The sequence below is a fragment of the Corapipo altera genome, unplaced genomic scaffold (genome assembly GCF_003945725.1).
Source record: "Corapipo altera isolate COAL_440 unplaced genomic scaffold, ASM394572v1 61411, whole genome shotgun sequence".
Classification (NCBI taxonomy): Eukaryota; Metazoa; Chordata; class Aves; order Passeriformes; family Pipridae; genus Corapipo; species Corapipo altera.
The window spans coordinates 8703610-8729195 of NW_020884875.1; the positions used below are offsets into that span (position 1 = coordinate 8703610).

Genomic DNA, 25586 nt, shown 5'->3' on the forward strand with positions numbered 1-25586 from the left:
GCAAATGGCTGAAACTTATTTGCTACAATAGCTAGCAGAATAGGTAAGTCTGGATGATGTCTCCAGCCCTGTTTATTTTCCAGGGCCTCAGAGCATTTTTGAAATGCCTGTTTCACTTCCATTGTTGGAAGATGAGACAGGTTCACCTTTTAGTAGCCCAAATAAAGGATGCAAGACTTCTGTAGAAATGCCCAGGTTCGGTCGGAGCCAGTTTATGGCTCTCAGCAGTCTCTGCAAATCATTTAAAGTCATGGTGTCTTTTACCTTGAGTTTCAGAGGTTGTGGTGTGATTTCCTATTGTGTAATTCTCCATCTGAGATAGTTCCAGAGTTCTGTTTTCTGACCTTTTCTGGTGCTATTTGGAGACCTACTGCTTGAATACCATCAGTTAAAGCTGTTAGTATGACCTGCAAGTCCCTGTCCTGTGCCACAGCTACCAAGATATTGTCCACGTAATGGTAAATGACAGCTGATGGATAGAGCTTTCTCACAGGTTATATTGCAGCTGCTACAACTGTTTGACAAATGGTTGGACTGTTTTACATACCTTATGGTAAAACAACCCAATGGTAACTTTTCACTGGTTCAGCCTGGTTCAAACTAGGTACAGAAAAAGCAAACCTTGAGGCATTTTCTGGATGCAAAAAGATAGAGAAAAAACAGTCTTTAAAACAAACAATTGCCAAAGGCCACTCTACAGGTAACATGTAAGGTGAAGGAAGTCCTAGCTGTAATACACCCATAGGTTCAATCACAGAGTTAATAGCTCGAAGATCATGAAGCATGTGCCATTTTGCACTTTTCTTGGGAATGTAAAACACAGGGCAATTCCATGGACTTGAGGTCGGGACTGTATGTCCTGCATTCAGTTGCTCCTGTACCACATTCTGCAGTTGACCCTCTTTAGGAGACACTGATCAACCCAAACTGGGTCATTTCTTTTCCATGTCAGTTTGCAGATGGTTTGCACAGCTTTTTGGATGAATCACCATTGATCATCAATCAATGATTCACCATTGATTTTTGGTGAATCAATGACCCCTAAGGAAAAGCCTGCTTTTTTCCTGGTGTGATTTGCATGACTGTACCAAATTGCCCCAAGATATCTCGACCCCACAGTGTACCTGGTATGGCAGCTATGAAGGGAGCTGTCTGAGCAATCTGCCCCTCTGGCCCCACCACCATGCGCAAGTGAGCACTTTGCCAAGGTCTCTGCATGCCACCAACCCCCACAATAGTTGAAGCAGAGTAGATAATGGGCCAATCAGAAGGCCATTCAGCACTTTGAATTATAGAGACATCTGCCCCTGTGTCTATCAACCCCTTAAATTTGTGTCCATCTATATGGCGAGTCATCCTTGGTTGAGAAGTTGTAATTGGTTTTGCCCAATAAATCTGAGGCTGGCCCACACTCTCAAAGGCCCTGGAACCCTTTCACCTTCCCCTGAGGGAGAGACACTGTGAAAAGGAATTAATTGGGCGAGCTGTTGCCCCTAAGGAACATGACAAGGTGGTACCGGTGTCCAAATTAGAATTTGTATTTCTCCATTGGAATTTGAATCGATTACTCCCAGTAAAACAAACAAACTCAATTTTTTGTTGAGGATCTGCCAATTAAAAGTGTGTGGATTCCTTCCCTCAAAGGCCCCCACATTCCAGTATGGGGGCTATTTCAGTGGATGTCAGAGTCACTGATTTGCTTGAGGCCAAATCCAGACTGATGTTCCCTGCGGTAGCTGGGATGAGATCGTAGATGAAACGTTTGGGGCCATATTTGGTTTGGGGGGGACGTGACCCCGCCCTCCCCTTCATTTCCCTGAGGCATTGGTTCACCCTTGAGGTTAAATCAAGAACGGCATTCACTGGCCCAATGCCTACTCCACCCACATTTTGGACAGTTTCTAGATGGGAGGTTTTTATTTCTCCCCACCCCTTTTGGGCAATCCTTTTCGAAATGATCCATCCCCCCACATCAGTAACACCCTTCTTTCTTTCTGCCCCCCCCGGTCACGTAATTGCGCAGCCAAAGCTAATGAAGTCATATGGTGATCAATAGAGCCTACGTTTTGGCAAGCTCTCACCGTATCAGCAGTTGTGCAGGTTTCTCGTTCAGGGATGGTTTGCAGAGCTCGCTTACAATCTTTGTTTGCATTTTCAAAGGCCAGTTGTTTAAAAATCAGTTCACGAGCTTCTTCATTATCAATTTGTTGTCCCAAAGCAGCCTGTAGCTGATCTAAAAATTGCGGGTAAGGTTCTACCGAACCTTGAACAACTTTAGCAAAAGATAAACTTGTGTCTTTGTCTGTTGCAGGGACTTTTCTTATCACTTGTAAGGCAAGCTTAGCGACGGTGCCATAAATGTCCTTGGAATAGTTTGCTTGAGCTTCAGAGACTGCACACACTCCCTGCCTCACCAACAGAGCATAATTTATCCTCTGTTGTTGAAAGGCCTGATCTACAGCTTGAGCTGCAGATTTTTCTTTAAATTCTGATAACCAAACAATATACTGTGTTGTTGTTCAAGAGGCACTTCCAGTCGTGAGGAGCTAACACATAAGAAGTACTTAACACTTCTAAAAAGGAGTACACATGGGGTGAGGAGATACCACTTTCTCTTACTAACTGCCGTAAATCTTTTATCATCTCGTAAAACAGGTTATGATATTTAGGAGGTTGTTGTTGTCAATATATAATAGGACAGGTGGTTACAAATTCCCAATCGCCCTCCACTAAAGCCTTTTCTCTGCATTCATCCCATTTGTTTGCATGAATCTTTCTGTGTGCATTCTGGGTTTTAATGAAAGGAGATAATTTTCATTCCGGTTTGTCTGACCCTGAATCAGATGACTTGTTGGAGTCAAAGTGAGATTCCTCTTTCAGGAGGGTGGAAAGGCATGTTTGTGGGAGTTTGGGCAGCTTACAGCCACTTTTCTCCTCAAAGGGTAACTCTACAGTCTTAGTTTTGTCCTCCTTCATAGGAGGAGCAGAGGGGCTGGCTGCAGCAGTCTCTGTCTCTTTTTGAGCTGCTTTTAAAGTAGCCATCAGCATATCCCACGTAGTTAAGTGTTTGCAGGCTGCAGAGTCCCCAGGTCCAGCTTGCTCGCAGAGCGTACAACCAACTTGTTGCCAAGTTTCTATTTGGACGGTCCCATCTTTTGGAAAATCAGGTAAATGTAAAAAAATCCAGTCTAAAAGTGTCATTGATTTATGTCCGGACATAAATTAATGTTTTGCTTCTCAGTTTTGCTTTCATATAAGCGTATGCAAAGCATCCAAGCTTTGTTTCTGTTCCGGGGATGTTTTTTCCCCCATCTTTCCCGGCTGCTCAAGTGCTTCTCAGATGATGGACGACTGCATTGCTCTCCTGCTTGCAGCTGGGAGATCACTATGGACAAACGTCTTCTTTCCCAACGTTTTGCTGAAAAGTCCCTGGGACCTCAAGGTCGTCATACTCAGGGCACCATTGTAGCAAATGAAGGGACAGACTCCCTTGGTGTGATGCAAGAGAATCATTTATTATTTATTTCAGGCCTCTATTTATAGAAGAACTAGTTTCATCTTTAGCCTATCAACAAGCAATACATGGCCCTATAAAATTACGGTATGCATATTTCTACCTGTCAACAGCTAATGTCCATCTTTACACCTATGAGCTTTCAACGTGCTTTCTTCTGTTCTTCAGTTATCTACTTATTCTGGGTCATGTGGCCTTTGGCTCTGTGCACATTGTAGACCTTCTACCACATTCTCTTCCACTCTGGCAATGTCCTCTGCTTCGGTAACCCTTTGTGTACTCACTCTGGTCGCAATCCTCCACATTTCCTCATATTTATTTTATGGGACTCCTAAAGCTAATCCTTGACTGCATAAACTGGTTTGGTTTGGACTGACATGGAATGCAAGACTGCCAGTTACCTCAGAAGTAGCTTCATGCAGACTAACACCATGAACTGTATTCAGCTAGTGTTCTCACATTAACTTGGTTAAATATGATCTGGACACTGCAATGAATTTAACCCCTGTAATATTCTTACTTTGTGACGTGCATTTGAACTACAGGATTGGTTTTTTCCATTTACGTAGTCAACTCTGTAGAAATAAGTAATTTTATTTGTATTCGTATATGAAAGTATTTGGCAGTGAAATACTGAAGAGAAAAAAATGTTACTTTTTGTATGTGTATGTAAATTAATCCAATTTGATGATAGATCATGCTTATTTTTAACAATAAAACTGTAAACTGGTGTTCTTTCTTTGTTGCCACTGGATGATGTTGCTTTGGAAGATGGTCTCATGACAATGATTTTTAAAATAATGTTTAAATATTTCTGCTGATCTTGAAGCAGTCAGCAAAGTTGCTTTTTAAAAAGAAAAGAATTTATTCTCCATTACTTTTGATGGCCCTGAGGATTACTGACAGTGAGTGAATTGATGACACCATATGTAGATTTAAGCCATTTCACACTGGAAAGGATACAATCTTTGCTACCGTATTCCCAAGTTGGAGGCAAACAGAAAAGTGGGGTTTGGGGGAATAGATGCAGTATAAGAATACTGAGCAGCAAATCATAAGATTATCTGTAGAAAGTAATGTAATTCCACTCTTCTTGTTTACTATTTTGATAAGTGGGAGTAGGGAAAGACAGTGGGAAAAATGAAAGAGGACGGAAGTTGGCTATAGACTGAAATCTGCTTATGCATAGTATTGGTTGGGATTTTGTTGATATTATGGCTGAGGATGAGTAACACAGGAGGTTTTTGAGGACGAAGTGTTAGTTTCTGTCTGGATTTTATCACAGAATTTCATTGCAGACAAAAGAGGCAGCAAAATAGAAAGCAAAATAATATATAGGGTAGGAGCTGACAACTATTTATGTACAAACCTAGACACAGCTGTTTTGGGAACCCGGTGGGAAATGGATTTACACTGCAGTAAATACATGAAAGGTTGCCTGAAGTCTTTTGACTTCCTGTAGTAAACCCAAATTTTCATATTCCTTGTGATCATAGAGTCTGATTGGAGTCAAAACACAGCAGTTGTAATATTGATCTTCCGTTGTACAAATGTAATCAGCAGTGGACATGTGGTGTTGTCATATTCAATTTATGAGTACTGGAAAAATGCCAGGGTAATATTTTGAGCTAGTAGTTTCTGTTATCTATATCCAAGGCAGATTCTATATTTTTCTATAATACCGGTTAGTACATCCTTAGGAAGAGAATAATCAAGAACTGACATTATTTTCTAATTTCTTATGTTGTCCTTTCTAGTGCAAAGGAAGACAAGATTTTAATCATCACTTAGGATAAACTTCATTTTGTATTTCTTTTTCTTCTCTCAAATCTAATATGTTTCTGTTATACACCTGTAGCTTCAAGGCATCAGTCCTCTCCAGAAGCAGTAAATTCCATTACTTTGAAAATACGATTATAATCTATTGTCTCTTTTAAGGAGGCATCTCTGAAACTTAGGTTTAAAAATTATATATCTGCTCATGTTTTCTTTCCTCAGTACTCCACGATGTGTTTCTGGAGAGCCATGAACCAAAACCTGCAGCAGATTATAAATAGTCTACTAAGCTTGAAGATAACACCTTACCATATACTATCAGAGGTGTGATGCAGTTAATACTTATGCTTCTTTCCAAATGCATTAATTTTCTAGTTTGTTTGCGTTTTGATAGATCGGATGCTGGTTTTTAGTGGTATTTTTATGACCCCTCTTCTTGGTTAAGCCTTCTCTATCTTCCTTTGCTTTCTAGAGAAGCTTACCACCAAAATTTTCAAGGCAGTGTTCTCTGTTAGTGTGCAATCCTTTGTCTAGGAAATGCTGAACATCATAAGATTTTCATAAGGAAAATGAAGTCATTAGAAGACTGCTTCTTTTTCTAATCCTATACTTTAGGAAATGTAGTTAAGAAGTTACATATTCCTCTATAAAAAGTATTTCTTAATTTTTCCCTAGCTACTTAAACAGTTTTACTGCTTTCTCCAGAATGTTAAAGAAATTATGTTCATTTGTCATAGGAGTCTGGCATATCTGCTTAGTGTCAAGGGTGGGTAAGAAGGGCATGTGTAAAGCCTGGAAAGTGAAAGACATGGCTGTACTTAGTAGGAGTCACTATTGATGCTGCAGGTTTCACTCTTTCGCATACCTTAAACTAGTTGTGGAAAAAATTGTTCTTAATGAATTAATCCTTCTTTTTAACCTTTAAAGTAGTTTTAGTAAAGGCATTCATAAAAATATAAGCAATATGTCTCTTTAGTATCTCATATACCAGTCATAAATGTTAAATGAATGCATTCTCTTTTTTTCTTATATTTTATACCAGACCAAAAATTGTTCAATAACATGTAATTTGAGTGTTGCTCCATTCTTTGTAACAAGTGCTTAATCTTTTGCAAGAATGATAATGCAAATATACAAGAGACAGTATTTAGCAACAGTTTTCGTAACGGTGAATTGTTAAAAGGAAAAAGGAGATGGTAGAACTGTCTGAAAAGAAAAATAGCTGATAGAAAGGCAGGAGAAACTGTTGCGAGAATATCTACTGGAAAACTTATGAGCCGTGAACCAAAACTGATGTCAAAAGCAGTAATGCCTCACTGTGATGAATAACCAAGTACGTATCAAGCACTTTTGTACCTAAAATAAAAGCTAGGCTTAATATCAAGTCAATTTTTTCAGGCTCTTAAGTATTAATGTCAAAAATCATCTGGTTGATATTTTTCTTATCTGGTAACACAATGAAATAAAAGAGTTTGGTGGATTCTTGCAGCTGCGCTGGTGCAGAAAGCAAGCCATTAAAAACAAGACAATCAATGGTACTCTTGTGAGGAAAACATGATAGTTCTTTTCCTGCATCCAAGCTAGACAAAGTTGTGTTAAGTACGTACAGAAAGAGTGCTTGAAAGTAGCTGGCTAGCTGCCAGCCTAGTGCAGGTTTCATCATTGGGAAAAAAATAGATTTTTGAGGGAGGAAAGCCTGCAAAAGAAGGTATGAACAGTCTTTAAAAAAAAATCCTGAGAGCAGGTAGAGGCAACCTTCATTAAAGATGTGTTTATGTAGCTGTGAGACATAAACACAACAGCTTCCATGTAAGTGTGGAGATCACTTTTTTCTTTATTTGCAATGTGCACTTTTTAAATGGAATGTACTTTAAAAATGCTTTAAACATGCAATTAGTAGTTCCATGTTTTTATGGTTTAAGGAACACTGTCATCATGTTACACCTACCAAAATCCAGTAAACTGTTGCTGGGTTTTAAAGGCTTGTGATATATACACAGTTTAAAAAAAAGTACTTGCCAGGTTTGAACTCAGCAATTTCCTATTAGTGCTTTCTTTTCTAGTCATCACTTTAATGGTTCACTTGAAAAAGATACTCTGGTTGAGCAAGATTCAGAAGTAGGGAAATTCCTTAAAAAGTAGTGAGTTGCAAGAAAATTGCTCCATTTTGCTTTACTATTAAAATTTTGTTTAACAGAGTTCTGGTTTACTAATTGTGAAATGTTTGGCAATATATGTGTCAGTAATAGAAATCATTTTTTATCTTTTCTTTCTATGTTTTGTTCTTGTAAGATTTGTTTTAAACAGAATGTGCTGTGGTTCATGACTTTGATCATTTCTGAGAACAGGTATGCAAGCGAGATTATTCTTTTATACAGGACACTTAAAAAATATGTATAATAGTTTACTAGAGAAACAATTATAGACCTGTAGTCTGTCTGTTATTATATTACTTCATAATACCATGAATACTATTTCCTCACCTAAATTATGTGAAATAGGAACACCAACCTTCTCTTGGAAGTCAGAATTTCGAGGATGTGATGGCATAAATAGTAAACTCATTTGGGAATATGTTTTGGAAGGCATTTGTATAGAATATTAATCAGCTACTCACAGACTACTAGACTTATAGTTATGTAATACTGTTTTGGTATTGGTTTTGTCTTCTAGTGGCCACAACCCTCCAACACTGTAGAACTCTAGATCATGAAACTTCTCCTTTTATTCACTAGAAATATTAATTGGTTTATAACCTTGTGAAAATAGCTGTCTGGCTTTTTCTTTACAGATAACTTTTTTGGTTTATTCTTTGAAAGGTCCGGTACCTACTAAATCATAAGGAAACCTTAGAAGAGCCAGTTACCTATCCTAATTTTTTAATGCATCTGGAGTACTAATCTGTCTAAAAATGTGTTTCTAAAGTACCTGTGATACTTTCATTATCTCTTGAATTCCGTTCAGTTTATAAATACAACTGAATATAATCTTAACCAAGTAACTTCTGCCTTGGCTTACCAAAAATGTTGAGTTGAATTGACATGGTGCAAGATTAATTACCTTGAGAAACTGTAATTGACATTTTAATTTCATTTTGAGCTAATATGCTTTATTTTGTATTTGTGATTTCCTGAGTGTATATACAGTTACAACTGGTAAGTGGACACAAGGTCACTTCTAAAGCTTTAGTGTCTACTCATGTCTGAAGATGTAAAATAGCATATTTTACAAAGTTTTCAAAGAAAGGAAGGGAGAATCAGAATATTTTAACTGCGTATCAGAAATATTTTCCAGATTATGAAACATAATGAAATGATTGTTTCAGATATTTAAACTGAGAGTACCAAAAAGTGGTATGTGTCTTGTAGAAATAAGGAAGCAGATAAACTAAGTAATGTAGTAGATCTTTTGCATTTTCTTCCACAGTTTTAAAAATAATTTGCTACAAATTTTGAACTATCCTTTTTTAGCTCTTCCAAAAATCAGTTTAACATTTGTCATGTCATTCTTTGCAGTGGAATTTCAACCAGGACTGTTTTGATCAGAATATTAATTCCACAAAAGTTTTTAAAGATAACTGTGAATAGAACCACAATGTTGGCTTTAATTGGTTTTGTTTGCATTGTCTGTGGGTTTCATGTTACTACTTAGTTCCTCCTATTGAGTATCTGTACTTTTCACTATTTTTCCCAGATTTTTTTCTTGCACTTTTCAAGACAGAGTTCGTATTTTAATTTTTATAAGTCTGTTAATGCATTTTTATTTTCTTCCTGGAGATAACAATTATTTAGTGTCCACAGGTTTTATTAATGTGCTGTTTACTGTCTGATTCCTAGTTTAGCCAAGTCAGTTCATCCAGCTCTGTAGCTAGTGAAGAAGCACAGAGTATTGAGCAATACCAGCAAATTCAAAACACAGATGATCACTGAAAGTAAGATTTATGGTACTGAAAGCAAGACAGACTACGTAAAAATCAGAAGAGCAAGTGCAAATATTTCTGAATAATCTGACCACATGGAATATGCTTATCTCATATGTGTTGCATCAGTATAACTCCAGCTCAGTCACTGTGAAATTAAACACTTTTTTACATGAATAGTATTTAGTCTGACCATAAATGTAGTTCCACTTTTGTGGAAGTGCGATGCATCTATATTAGCAGACACACAATGACTAAAAAAAAAACCTGCTAGCAGATGGTGTCCAACAAAGACCACTATTGTTTCAGTATGAGATGCTTCGAATGTTCTGGGCATTTAGCCCAGACACAGTCATTTTTCCTGTAGTATGTGATCAGGCAATAACAAAAAGAATTAAAATAGAGGTGTCAGTACATATAAAAATATTTTTATAACTTAATATATCTAACTAGTCAGTGGCAATTATTAAACCAAGTTAGATTAACAAAACTGATAGGATCATTCTTTTTACATTTTCTTGTCTCTCCAAACAATTCTACCTTCCAGGAAAAACGAGTTTGGAAAGTTAAGCTACCTACTGGTACTGTTTAAATGCCCACAGATAACATAACTCAAGCTGCCTGGTGCCCGAAAATAACTCAAGCTGCCTGGTGCCTGAGTGTTAGGGCAATCAACAGGAACAATAAAAATCTGTTCAAACAGAAAATCCACAAATCCCAAGGATTTGGAATCTCACTATGGATTTTCCACAAATTTTACTGTTTTCATCAGAATCACAGCTTTTATTTTAAAGGTGAACTGCAAAGCTGAAAAGAAAATTGACTTAATAAAATATATGCTAAATCCCCTGCTCTCCTTTTGCAGCCTCCTAACTGGAGCCGTCTGTCACATATGTTTTAAGTTTTTCTTTTTATTAAAAAAAAAAGGCAACAACAAACTCTGTGTTTGAATATCATCTAATACTTACTTACTGATTTCAAGAATAAATTTCCATTCATATCAGTATTGTTTACTAACTTTGAAGAATTCCTTAAATCCATTAATTTGTTCTCTTCAAGTGAAATGTCGGCCATCCCTCAACTTAGTCTTGCCCACTTTCTTTTTTCTGCATTTAACTTTTTAGGATATGAACTCTTGAGAATACAGTACTTTAGGATAAATATTTGGTACAGCAAGCTTGAACAAGGAGTGACTGTCAATTTTAGTTTACAAACATGAAAGTATTTTTAGATTTTGAATTGAAATAATCAGATGAACTCTCACAACTATTGTGAAAATGTGATTTTTGGTAACTTAAGTGATATGAGAGAATTTCATACAAACATTTCAACTGACATTCCTTATTTGAGAATATTTAGTGATAATCATTAGTAGTTCGGTGAAAACAGGAATAGGAATTTACTGATTATCAATAAATGAAAACCAGATACCAAAATGCTAATAATGATAAAAGAGAAGTAACTCATACTCCAGTATAAATTTTGAAGTAAAAAATTATAAATATGTATTATTTTTTATGTTGTTATGCATTGACTTTATGATAGAAAGGAGATTTTTTTTAATATAAGGGAAAAGCAACATTGAAGAACTATGAGACACGTTCTCTGTGTCCCAGTGATCTTTGTTATTTTAGCAGTGAGTAACAGGTGCAATGCAAAAAATGAAGCAGAAGACGCACCCTAGTAAAAAGAATATTGGTAATTTTTTTTATTCTACATTATTCTGGTAAGACTACTTCTTTCTATGATCTTTATCTTTTACTTTATAATATTCTTTTTCTTCACTGACTGGCAATAAATGTTCTTTGCCATTAATTTTAGTAAGAAAGTGAAAACTTTTAAAAGGAAAGAGCATCCTTTGATTTCTAAGTGCAGATATCATTATTTTAACCATCTATCTGACTTTATAAGCACTGAGTTGTATTGGTTTTCTAGTAGACTTTAGTATTTTTAGCTTCTTCTATGATTGTAAATTCAAAGCAGCTTAGAGAACGTATTATTTAATCCTGAGAGCCTTTGGGACAAATAGACTCCTGTCAACTCTGAGGCTTTTTCACAAAACAAAGTTCACCCTTAATGTTTCTGTACTTAATTAAAACTGCTATTGAAAGCATTGTTATGATGCCATGTTGTGTTCCACGGGTAGGGATGAACTAGACCAGTTACTAACTTTTTATTTTTTAACCCAAATGTGCCCTATGCAGGTCATAGAAATATTTCATTAGTGTTGCAGCTGAACTGGTTTTCTTGTCTATTTAATGGAACTCCTCTCTACTAAGAATAACTTGCATTACTTTATAGAGTGTAAAACACTATATGTTGATAGTGTGTGAGGTATATTATATAGTATATTATTTAAGCAATAGTAAAACAGTTGCATTATTCAGAAGTATTTTTAAATCAAGTACTATATTTACACAATAAAAATATTATCTTACTTACCTAACAAAGTGTTTTTATTTTACAAATAAGTGCCCTCTATAGCCCTCTACTGATAAAATTAATGTCAGTGGTGGCATTGTTGCAAGAACCGAACTGTTCTTGGGATACTAAATGTAAAAATTCAGCTAGTAAGGACAAAACCTTAATTGACTGAAGCCTAAAAGGATGGAAATTGCAGGATACTTCTTGACTGAAGCAGTTATACATGAGATAAGCTGCATAGTAACTTGTACCTATCTTACAAATGCTTAAATATAAGGTTAGGTTTTCTTGCATGCTTACAAGTTATTTGGAAGTGTTTCAGCCTCAACATTTAAGTCTGTGTAATACAGTTAATAAATAGTCTTGCCAATTTCTATTTTTTTTAGCATTTTGTTTTGTTTCATTTTGAGATACAGATATAATACATTCAACTGTACTTAGAATAACCCAGTAGAATTATTTACATATAAAGCAGAGTATAAAGCTAGAGGATTGGAGATTGCACTTATAACAGAAATAATAACTTGGTTCCTTATGCCAATCTGTTATCGTTGTGCTATGGCTACTAGAATAAAATATACTGTTGATCATCATTAGATAGATTTGATACAAATAATATTTATTATTAGTCAATTAGACCTTTCCTTTTTAAAATCAGATTAAAAGTTGTCAATTACACCTAGGACTGAAATGATCATCTGAAGTAGACTTTTATTATACCATATGATTCAGGTCCAGTTTGAGATCTACTGCAAAAATGAAACATCTTTGCTATTTGATTTCATTTTTGAGATGTGCTTTAGCTCAACTTAGAAATACTTTTCATTCAGTGTAAAGAGGTATCAAAATGTTTTTTCTGGCTCATATGTAGTCCATGCTTAATTGCTATATAGATGTGGGATACTAATGTGAGAAGTATTTTGGAGGTATTCTTTTTTCACGTGAGAAAGCAATGAGTAATAGGAAGAGATTAGAGATGAAGCTACTTTGTAAGATTATGAAATCAATCTGGAGTATGGAGCAGATCAACTCAACTATTCTTCTGTAAAATAACCTAGAGCTGAGATGGTCCTTGTAGAACTCTAAGATAATGGACCTCACTTTTTGTTATAATAATAATGCTATAGAAACTATCACTTTAATTTTATTAATTCTTTTGTTGTAGTCTTACTGTGAAGCTAATTTGTTGCTGATTGTAACTCATATAGTTGAAATAAAAAAATCAGATGTGTAGAATATACTAAGCACTGAAATAAAAGTTTGATCACACTGTGGGAAGCTGGGGGAGTGTTTCCGCTTTTGTATACATTGGTATAATTAATTCTGTAGTTTTTAGGCATTTTCCGGATAACTACGTCAGCTGTGGCGTGACTGTATTAACTGTTCAGTATGGAAGAAGTTCACATGGGTCCTAAATGATGAGTCAGGCTTTAACTGTATTTCAGAATCAATCTACTAATTATTAATCCCCTTCATTATTTAACCATTCATGAATTACATAAAAATTAGAATGCTTTTCCTTTTTGTTTTTTGTTTTACCGTGGTATATCTCACAGTTGTTCCTTTCAAAGTTATATCAAGCTTTTACAGTTAAATAAAAAAGAGGTGGATGTTTCTTGGAGCTGCAAAAAAACCCCTCCATGAAGAAACAGAAAATGACAGATCACTTTCTGTGAGAAATGTTTTTATATAGGAGATATTTAATCAAAAAATTAATTTAAAAAACAAATACATTTATGCACCCTTAGACATGGACCTCCCCAGTACTGAAAATAGCACTCCTTGCTAATGTTCTACTAAGTCAAAGTAATAAATGTCAGATTTCTAGAAGTCATAACTGATTTAAGAATAAACTATACTGGATTAGATCAAAGATCTGTTTAGCCAAACGTCCTGTCTCTGACAGTGGCCAGAAGCAGGGCAGTTGTAATATACTACTGGGGAACTTTTCCTGTTTCCCACAATCTGAAGTTTGAGACTTATTTAGTCAGAAAGTCCATTTGGCCTGTTCTGTTTAGTACTTCTGGTGTATTTTTCTTCTGTGACTAGATCTAGCTGCTTTGAACCTGTTGGTCAGTGTAGTGTCTTGTAGCAGTACATTCCTCAATTTAATTGTAAGCAGTGTGGACAATTTCCTTTTACTTATTTTAAATCTTGCAGTTTCATTTTATACCAACAAGTCCTTGTCATAAGAAAATAGGAAATAACATCTATAACTTACATTCTGCTGAAGATGCTTCTGTTCTGTGTTTGTTTGGGTATATCAGGTCTCCATTTAGATTCTAATTCACTTTCCATACAAAATGTCCATATCCAGTATCTCTAAATCACATCCTCTCTCTAATATCTGGATTCAGATTCATGAACAAACTTCAGAAGTGGTGAGACATGAGGGATCTCTTCTTTCACTGGACAACCAGAGGGACTTGATGGCCCATTCTCTCCAAAATCCCAGTTGAAAGTGGTCTGCTCCTTCTGCCAGCTTATTTAGATAGAGGAGATCATGAAATTAAGGCAAGGGGTTCTTAAAAAGTCCTCTTAACCACCCTGTTCTAATACAGAAGCAGGTGTAGACTGAGCAAGCGTTGCTTGACTGGTGAGTGAACTAGATAGTTTTTCAAGAGATAGAGAATTCCCAAAATGTTACTTGACTTATTGTGACTGCATTCTACCAAGCATCTCTGAAGATTAATTCTCTGAAGTGCTGTGTTTACTGTGTATGTCTGAGTTTTCTGTCTTAAACAGGAAAAGAGAGACAAGGAGCAGGGTGCTGCTACCAGAGCATCTCATCCAGCCCTTACCTAGTATTCTCTGTCTTTAGAAGTCCCTCAGGAATATGATGTAAGCCTGAGAAATTGTTCTGAAATGGAAATCCTGGCTTTTGACTTTCCCAGAGTGTCCTACATCTCTACCCTGTCACATCATGCACATGTGGTCCCTTCATGTGACAAAAGAGGGCTTGGGAAAAGCAGTACTCCAGCTAGTTTCTTTTCTTGCTGCCAGAAAAATTTATTCCAGTCTGCTGTCTCTTGTTGGGATCAGAGGAGCCCCTAGAAGAGGGGGCAGCCAGGAAGGATCCTCAGGCTGGATGAATCACCCTGTTGGATCCTTCGGAAAGGGTCTGGGTTTGTTAGTTTTGAGTGAGGCTCAGTGATTGCTTCTAGACTTGAAACATTCTGCAAAACAGTCTTTAAACTGACATTAAGTTGATGACATTTCTATGTATAAAAAAACAGCTTTCTGTAAAGTTGAGGTTCGAGAAAAATTATTTTCTCTTCAGATATCTGCTCATTTCAAGTCTTAGTGAAAAGAGAAAATCTATAATTGCTTGTTCAGGAACACACTAGGTAGATTCTGTAGAATATTTAGCTGATTTTTCAGACATTTTGGCATTAATCCTGGATGCACCTCAGGATATACTTAACTTCAAGCCTTATTTTATGTTATTAGAACTACTAACTACTGTGTATTCAGAACTGTCAGTTGTAGTTTGCAGTAGCAAATCATTTGAATATGATTTGTTTGTTTAAAATATCTATTGTATAGAGAGTGCAGAACAGACTCACTTTGGAATAATGTTCACATTTCATAATAGAGGAGAATACTAAAATCTAGAAATGTCTAAGGCAACTAATTCTATGAAAGATTTTTTTTTCAAGATTGTCTTTTTCTAATGTGGCTCTTCACTATAATTACAAATGAAATGAAGTTGACTGTTTTATTTAAGGTTGCTTCTATGATAGAATTTACTGCTTTGCATAGGGTGATATGTCAGGTCAGAAAACAGTGCTGTATGTCTGTGGTGACTACATTTTCAGTGTCTGATAGGTTTTTATGGAAGCCATTTGGTGATCTCATCAACAAGTCTGTTGTTTCATTACTATCAGATTCAGTGTTTGTGATTAAATCAACAGAATGGAGAACATGAAGGGAGTACTGTTCACTTTGCAATCATTTCCATCTGTTATAAATTTTTGTCAGATGTTGGGAAACAGCAGGCAAAACTCAGAGCAAGTGTTTTATCCAATTTCCAAGAAATTGTGATATGTAGTTGGTGTATACTGTGGTCTTAGTTTAATCTGTCCATTTAGTTGTTGAATATCTTATGGTACACCTGTGTTAATAGAGTATATAGAAAGCTATTTCCGTCATTCCTCACATTATTTTCCCTTGAAGACTCTGATGCTGATATAAATATTTTGGTACTTAGTAGTTTTAAGCACTGATGACACTTTTCATAGAATAGAGAGTCAGGGTGAGACTTACAGAGGAAAATCTCCATTAGGCATATGCTGTTACCTGAAGTGTGTTTGCCTCCATTGATGATGTAGGAATCTGCAATTGGAATTGGCTGGCCAATGGCCAGTACCATTTGCCTCAGAGAAGTGGGAGAGCAATCCATCAGCTGACTTATACTTCAGGGCATGAAGTATTCTATTTCTTCTGAAATTCGATTTTAATGTTAACTGTTCTACATAGATGTCCCAGGTTTTCATGTAAGCATCTGAGATACTTTTAATAATGCAAAGGTTTTTACTCCAAATAAATTTTCTGAAAAAAATTGTGTGATCTCATCTGAAAAGTGAAAAATATTTTATCTTTTTTTTTCTAAATTACTGAAGTTTTACTGAGTGTCTCCTTGACCTAGAAATTATAAGTCTGCAGTATTTGTGGGTTTACTACCCTTTTCCATGTTTCCTCTGTCTCATTTTTTTCTGAAATGAATAATTCCATTTTTCTCTATATTCATGTCAGGGGCAATTTTTCATGATGGGAATAATCTTTGTCATCCTTTCTGAAGTTTCCTCTATTACTTTGTCAGCCGTTTTGACGTGGAATATATCCAATTTCATTTATAGTGTTCTAAATTAAGCAATACTGGCTGTCTCTTGTAGAGCCACTATAATACTTTTTGGTGTATTCTCCTTAATAAATGTGCATTTTGTGTTATTGTTTTCCGCAACTACATAATATTAGACATTTTCATAGAGCTGTCAGTAGTAAAGTTCAGAGGCTTTTCGTGAACTCATTCTGTTACTTTATAGCTGTGTAAAGTGCACCAGGACTTCATTCTGCAGAGTCTCCTTCAATTTTCTCATATAATTTAATTAGATTTTCTGAGAACCTGACTGTGGATTTTTATTCAATTTTCCATTCCTGAGTTAAAACCATGAGAAATCACCATGTTTTGTCTGGTTTTGACTGGTTCCTGATTTTGGATCTTCCGGAAATCCATCTCACTCTATTTTTTCAGATTTATTTAACCTGAAGTATTAACTTTGCTGTACTGAAAGGTAATTGTTTATTCTTGTCTTAGTTTGGCTAATTTTTTTCACTGTGTACTTTATTTTCATCCACTTCTCACCATTTACTCAGTGTTTTTAAAATACTCATCATAAAGGTTTTTTGAATATCTAAAGCTGCTCATCTTGTTGTCCTTTACTTTGTTCATCCACACCTTCACCAACACATAGAAATGAAACTTCTAGATTAGTGAGGAAACAGAGACTCGCTGTTTAAGATGATGTTTATTTTATTTGTTACTGAAAACAGCTCACCAGAAGCTGTCATGACGTTTACTGTGCAGTCCGTAGTCATCCCTCTTGTGCTTAAGGTACCATGTTTGTTGCTACCTGTTCACCTGATACAACATTGTTTTTAAGGTAAATTAGTGGAACAGCCATTCCTGAGTTCCTTCCCAAGGATGAATTCTGGAGCTTTATCACACTTTAGTTGGTTGTTGTCTCCCCTTGTGACACCTCTGTCTCTGGTCTTGTCTCATTTTAATGTCCGAATTAAATCAGGTCCTTAGAGAGTTGTCTCCCTAGAATCTTCTTTTGAGAAAGCTGACACAAATCAGTAATTTATCTTATCAGCAGTGATTTTGTTTCACTTTATTAGTCCCTTTAATCCCATGTGACCTCTTCCTCCTTCCATGTTTTCTTGTTTTACTTCATCACTTTAGCATTAAACCTTCAGCTATTTCCTTTTTAAAATTCATCATAGCCGCTTTTATGTATCCTCTAACATATGATCTTCTACAGTCTATTCTAACAGACCTAGCTGAAGTATACAGATAGAAAATTACCTAGTTTAATAACATTTTAAAACTTGTTAGTCACACTATTTAATTCTTTGTCTTTTTGGTCTCTTTTTTTTGGTGAGCTTTGCATTGCAGCCAATACTTTTGTTTTGTTTTCCTTTACACCCATGCTACTTCTAAAGCATTTAATATTTTTATCTAAGATATTAGAACTTGTTTGACTTTTCAGGTGAATCTACACTTATACACTTCATGAAGTTATGGATTTAATTTGCTTCCCCTAAGATGGTAGAACAATGTAAAACAGTGATATAGATAAGAAAATATGAATAATAAAGACAATTAGTAGAGGCTAATAGAAAAATATGTTGAATTGTTTTACTAAGAGATTCTGATGAAGTAACCTGTCTTTAAGTATTTCCTTTTTTCTAGGCTAAATGTTCATGATAAAATTTTTTCTGGATTAATCTGAAGGAAATGGTTAAAACTAAGGAGAGGGAAATATAGAACAAGAACTGTAAAATAGGTAAGAAGTTGATTAAAAGAGAACATATGCTTATTTTCGAAAGCTATTGTTTTGGGTCAAATTGATAGGATAGTTCTAATTTCAGGTTTTCAGTAATACTTTAAATATTAAAAAAAAAAAAAGCCCACCACAGTTTGTTAAAAGAAGCTTGTAAATAGTACGAAGTTGGAAAGTAATGTTAACGCAATGGGAACATTCTCATAGAAAATTGGATAATCTCAAAAGCTCTAATGATAGAAATAGAGTGAAAGAGTCATAGGATCATGCAGTAAGGAACAAAACCAAGAATTCATCCCTCAGGCTGTCACTCAGAAGTGACAGACGAGGAGGAAAACCTCTTAATTACAACAGCTGTGTTATTACAAAAACCAAAAAAAGAAAACCTGTTTTTATCAATCATTGAGCTAGGCATTTCCAATCCAGGTAGATATAGCATGGATCTGGATGAGAGATGCTGTCAGTCTCCTCCACTCTTTCTGTTTGTTTTTGTTTAACAGTTGCTGACTATCTTCCATTAAGCAAAGTTAGGTTTTTCTCTTAAACTGGGAAAATTTAGGGTCTCCTGTCTGTTCCAGAATCTACTGTGAACATAGAAGGTTCAGATAGTGCATAAAATCAGCCTTAATATATGATATGTGATATATGATACATGTCTTTATATATCCCTAGAGCATACATCTGCATTTTCTGGCAGTGTAGCTGGTGGCTGAACAATGTAAGCAAAGAAAGTTTGTAGCAAAAGCTAATACTTTTATTAAGCAAACTATGAAAGAAAAATAAACTAGCTGAAGAAGAGCACGTGTCCTGAAACCTGTAGGGGTTTTTTGCCCCCCTACATCTGTCTTAGATACCGTAATAAGATGTATTGCTTCTCCTTTAATATCTTCTTGCACAAGTTTATACTTCATGCTTAGCCTATGGGCCCTGCTGTTTTACTGAGCTTCTCCAAGTAAAATGGCAATATTCTTCAGTCTCAGCCTGAGAATTTGTTGCACAGTACTGAGACTGTTGACACACCGTGTAGCTTATAGTCCAGTATGCATAATTACATTAAAATATAGTGCCAGTTCTCTGAAGCTTTTATAATATGATGCACCTATTCACACTCAGGTTTATGGAAATTAAAAGACAGTAGTGATTACCCATACAGTCTTTAATAAACGTGCCAGTCCTATTAGATTTCATCATTGAAATCTCTCCATAATCCTAAGAAAAGTATATAATTATTGGCAATTCACCCATATGCATTCAGTGCAGAATATACCATGATCTTGCAGTTGTTCAGTCTCCTAACAGTTACTCTGTTAAAAATTTACATTTATTTGAGTGAATCCTCTGACTGTGAGGCTATCTGTATTGTTTTGCCACCACCTAAATACTTAGGTTTTGAAAGAATGTGGCCTTGTTTAATATTGTTTGTACCACCGTCAGTAAATGACTGTGTGCTAGAGTAACCTTAAGGAGTTTGGACCTCTCCAGGGGTTTAGGTGGAGTTAAGAGGGGGAATAGTGAATACTCTGAATTGTAGTGAAGTTTAGACTGGAGTTGGAGTAAATTTGGAAATGCATAGAAAGCAAAGTTTTCTGGCATTTTGTGATTAACATATAGGCATCAAGTGAATTTTAGCATCTACTGAACTTTGTCTTCACTGGATGGGAAATATCTAAATTACAGTTTGAATATATGCAACAATTTTTCCCTAAATCACAGTCAAATAAGATATTATGACTCTCTGGGTCTTATTTGTGTCTGTATATAATATATATATTGTTTGTTACAGATTTGGTATGCTTAAATAAATACAGCTGTTTATGATTTGTATACATGTATGCAGGAGCATACAAATACAAAGAGACTTATTTATGTATATAGAGAAGGAGCAGTTTTGAGCTTTTGCATAGCAAAGCAAGTATGATCATATGGTCACTTACACCAAAGTCAGAGTTACTGTTTATTTCTGTAATCAATTCTCTTTTCTTTTGCCAAAGTGAAGTGAATAGAATATAAAACATCTCCTTTTTGAATTAAATTACTTTGACAGTTTAGAAGACTCTTAGTTGCTTTCAGAAAGACACCTTCCTTACATGGCACTTAGAAACAATTGCATTCATTTAACTTAAAATATTTGACTAAATTTCCAACTGATTTTATTCTTTATTAATTAAGTATTAGTTCCTGATCAAAAATACAAAGTAAAAAATATTAGAAAGCTGAAGCACGGAATATATGTCATTAAGAAAAGAACTGCAGAAGACCCCACTATTAAGATTAAAATATATTGAAATATAAAGCTTTATTTCTGGTACAAATAAAACCAACAGATGGAAGAGCTCCTTTGGTAAACAAGCACTACTAAGTGCGTTTTGCCCGCACTTTATTCAAGTCAAAAATCAGCTGAGTTTGAATCAGTAAAATGCCTAAGGTACCAAAACTGTAACAACGCTGTAATGAGTTTTTGCATTTACACTGGCTCACAGCTCATCAGCTGAGGGCACAGTGTAGCAATTGTGTGTGTGCTCACTGATGAGTTAGACCCTTAGTGACAAATGAAGACAAGAGTTTTGTTATTAACCTGTAGTCTTGTGTGCAAGCCACTTCTTCCTATTGCATTTCATAGGGATGGAATCTTGATCCTCCAAAGTCTGCTTTCAGTAGGAAGATTAAGGTCAAGCAGTCTTCATCAGACTGTGTGTGGAGTTTGTCCAGCCATATGCATATGTCTAGGTTCTTAGGATATTTGAGCTTTGTATAACTTGTGACATTAATCTCTGAAACAGTCGTAGGCTTGGAGTTAAGAAACTTTTGCAGTTTATGTATTGAAATAATTAATTAAAATAATCTTTTAACCTTGAGATCATAGAAAATGGAGGAAGATTTTTCAGACCAATACTTCTGTGTTGTCTGAGGCCTGCTTCACTATGAAGTACATAAAACTGCAAATAAGTCATGAAGACACCTTTGCTATGTTGGGGTTAAGAAAGGTACTGCTCAGCCATTAGGTGCAAGCAAAATTGTTTGTTTATTCACTTTATTGCTGACTTAGAGATTACTAGTAAAATAGTTCCTGTCAGTCCTATCAAACTGTTCACAGCACTATCAAACTAAGCCACTGCTGAAACAGAAATTCAGATGGAATCCTAGATTTGATTTCACTGTAAATTTTCTACATAAAATCATTTTATTCTTCTGAGTAGAATCTGAAAATTCTGGACTTACGAACCATTTAGCTAGATCTTTTTCAGTCTTCTGCAGCGGAAGGTTACACCTGCTCTGGAAGTACCTCTCTGTGTTGAGGGAGGGAGAGCAGCTCCCAGGTGGCCGGAAGTGTCAAGAGGAGGAAGAAGCAGGAAGCAAGAGGAAGAGGAGAGCCTTCAGTGTAGCAGTGGAGCCGAGGAATCAGTGGGACAAGGATGGAGCAGAGAGAGCTAGGCCTTTGTAGCAACAGAAACTTTCCAAGGACAGCAGGCAACTCCCTAATTGATTACAAACCAACAGCTATATTATATGGAACCTGAATGCAAATTTACAGCACGCAAAAGCCTATGCCTCAAAGATGAAAGGGGCAGGTACAGACCCTTACTTGGACTCTGCTCTGCCTTATCAGTTTGACATTTTCCTGTTTACCAAGTCAGGAATCATTTCTAGTTCTGTTCCAGTAAATGACTGTAGAATGGCTTTCCTGTCAGCCAGTTCTTATGGCTTCCTCTTAAGCATGAAACATTTTTGGATTGCCTTTCTTATCAACCTAGATTGGCAAAATGTGCCTAGGAATAAAAAGTTTCAGAATTGTAGAGCCTATATAAAGAACCAAGTCCTTTATTTGCCTAGTACTGATCATAGAGGGGCTTGAAAAAACCATTTTGGAATTAGTCTTTCTAGGAATTAAGACCTTCTGTGTTCTGTACAAAAACCTGTTTCCATTGATAAAAACAAGGAGGTGGGGAGCTGAATAGTTGTCATTAGCTAGTTCATTGTTAATGCTGCAGTAGTGTTCGGATAACTAAGCAGAAGAGTAAATGGGTCCCTGTTACAGGAAAACTGGTATGCTAGGCTCTGTTACTAAGTATCATTTGTAACTACCTCTCACTGTGTTGCTATCACTGTCTGACACTCTAAATATTTTAAACATACCACTTTTATTGGCATGTGTTGTTCCTACCATGCAACTTCCGTAAGAAAATGTTGCAGTATACTAGATTTGTATTGTAATACAGCTTGCTTACCATACTATTCCCAATTTCTAGAAAAGCAGTCAAGTTACCTGGATTAAAAATGTCTCTTTGTCTTCCCCTATGATTTTCTTCTTGGGATAGAAAAGTAGAACTGTAGTCTTATGAAAAAGCTGTTAATGTAGCTTAGTGTAGCTTCCGCCATTCTGTTGAAAATGAAGACCTACTGCTGTGGTTGACTGTTTGAATAAATTTACAGTGGTAGTCTTCTTTTGCTAGTGCTTTTCACAGACTCTGTATTTGTGCATACCTACAAATGAAAATGAAATGAAAGAGGGGTCATCACCCCCTAGTTCCAAGTATTTCCTTAAAAAAGACTGTTATGTTGTGAATATTACAGATGAGAATTGAGGTACATAAAACAACTGCAGGGAGATGTTTGCATGTCGTGTTCCTGCATTGTAATAATTTATGCTGTTCATTGACTGTGGTGAATACTAAATCAACCAGACCTTAATTGAAAACAAAATTTTTTAAAGAAAGTGCAAAATATATATTCTAACACCAGAAATTTGAAGCAGTTATCAATTCTTTTCCATAGATAACCATTAGATGGGCACAAATAGGTATGAGATGAAATTCAGTTTAAATTGAATTTACAGAAGAGCTTTTTTTGCATTGAATAAGGACAAGAAGTAGTTGCCTGGAGACATGGAGTCTCCATTTCTGGATATTCAGAACCTTAACAACCAGTGCTCTCAGCAATCTACTCTGTTTGGCCGTGCTTTGAACAAGAAAGCTGGACTGGCTTATCTTGCAGAGGTCCCTTACAATTCTGTGAAGACAAATATTTCATTTGATATTGGCACAGTGACTTGCAAATTTTGTTTTCTTCTTCCTGGTGTTATCACTTGAGATTTTTGTAAAATTCGTAGCATGAAATTAATTTTCATTTCTAGTAATATATGATTACATACATTTCATGTCTTTGTCACTTAACACTACATTGCTTCTCCAATCTAGGATGCTAAGATTTATTACTTCAGTAAACAGAGTTTTATAACATATGTAATATTTATTTGGCAATGCCTCTGTTTCAAATTCTCCTTGTGTGGTTCTCATGGTTAAATATTAAAATGTTTAAAGTAAATTTCAGATAGGGATTCCTCATTTTATTATTCATTTATTTGACATATTTCTTAATTTCTTATGGGGTCTTAAGACATCTGTTAATGTTCTTCTGTTGTCTCTTCTAATGAAAATATGAACTTTCTTAGCTCCTAATTGATTTTTAAGCTATGTTCTTAGCATTAGTGAGTCAATACCTTCCATTTGTTTATATCAAAGATCTAATGCCCATTAACTTTGATTCCATTTCTTCTGAGTGGCTGTACATTCTCAGAAGATTATATTCATATAAATATTTCTCTTTGCAGTGAGGAGCTACGGAAAGAAGTGCGACAGCTGAAACGTGAACTGCTGGAAGCAAAGCAGAAAAAAGAAGAAAGAGCTTTAAAACCCAAAGAGAAAGAAGGTAAGGGTTTCGTGTAGATCTCCAGTTAACATTGCAGTCTTAGAAGTTTTTTTAGTTTTGTGTTTTATGTGGATAAATGTGGGCATTCTGTTCTTGAAATGTAGATTCTTTTCTTTCCTAAAGAATAGTAGTAATGTAATGATGTCAGTATATAAGAATAATGTACAGGTAGCATTCATTCTTTCAAATGAGGTAGTATTTCTCCTTCCGAATGTCCTTTATTACATCTGTGTTGTGGCTTCTGACTTGGAAAGTATTCTTGACATTCTGACTTGGAAGGGTACTTAAATGCAGATGATTAACTTTGAACTCAAAGGTACTGTCTTCAAACTTTTATGTATTTTGGGACAGCAGTGGAACTCAAATTTAGAAAGTCATTACCATATATTACCTAAACCTTAGCAAAATGGGATCTTCAGCTGCCCACTTCATTGTCAGGCAGATTTTATACTCTTTTTCTTTCTAAATGTGCATAAATTGTTACATTTATGATAGTATGTAAGGTGCACATTTTAGTCCACGTGGATGTAACACCCTTTATTAGCCGAACTGAAGAAACAGAAGAGAGCGTTTTTAAACACTCAAGTTGCGAGCTGTACATGAAATCTGGCACCAAATGTTACAGATTGGTGACTCTGAAAAAATTCTAGGAATCCTGCACAATCGCTGATTGAATGTAAGCTCTCATTGGTAAGATAATGATTGATGTTACTGACCATATAAAAAAAGAACTGTGAGTAGAAGTATAGAGGAGGTAAAGAGTAGTCCTTATGTACGTATATGATAAATTATCTTGAATAGTACCATATATACCAGTTCTTACACTATTGCTTAAACCTTATCTCCATTCCAGATAAGTTAGAGGACTTTGTAATTTAAAGAAAACCACCTTTACAGTGACACACTAAAGTAATACTTGGGCAATAGTACTAACTCATAGTTAGTACTATGGTCCAGTTTGCAAGGCTACCTTTTATTCAAGCAAAGCCCGTATATACTAGGGTTGCTGGGGGTTTTATACTTTCTTTGAAATAAATAGCAAGTAGGAGATAAACCTGTTGAAAATATGTAGGTAATGGCTAATGCTGAAAATAATCTTGAATTATCTTGGTTTTCCTTTTCATTATGGGAAGGAGTCTGTTCCAGTATCTGTTGAGAAAGATAGATGGCAGGAAAGAACCTATTCAACTAGTTATTGGAGAACCTAACTAAAAATTCTAAAAATAAACATGTTCTAAAATTTAAGGCAAAATTAAAAAGACATTAAATGAGATGCAAGTGGTGAAGGATAAAATGATCAATAAAAATATAGTGAAAACTGTTTCAGGTTTGTACTAGAAAACAAACTGAACATGAATTTTCTTCATGATATGGCTGTCACTTGTTATGAATTCTTGCTACAAGATTCTTGCTACAAATGCCTTAACTGTAAAAGTGCAGTTGTATTATTGCACTCAATTCTAAGTATTGTACCACCAAAAAAAGATAATGAACTCATGAAATGGATGAATTGGATAAAAATTAACAAAGCCACCCAAAACTAGCAGAAGACTATGCAAACTAATTTATTAGGAGATACTTGAAGATATGTGTAATTTATGTAGGGAGTGGGATGGAAGGGTGGAATCTTAACTATTTAAAGAGGTTAAGCGAAAGGAATGAAGCATGCCTTTACTATGAA

General features: G+C 35.5%; 1 protein-coding gene across 1 annotated transcript in view; it reads left to right on the forward strand.

Moving 5' to 3' along the window:
• CWC27 (CWC27 spliceosome associated protein homolog) overlaps positions 1-25586 on the forward strand; it is a 103777-nt gene that overhangs the window by 52478 nt on the left and 25713 nt on the right. The window contains exon 11 of the mRNA XM_027635353.1: positions 23808-23905. Coding sequence (XP_027491154.1) covers positions 23808-23905 — 98 coding nt within the window. The remainder of the gene's footprint in view (positions 1-23807; positions 23906-25586) is intronic.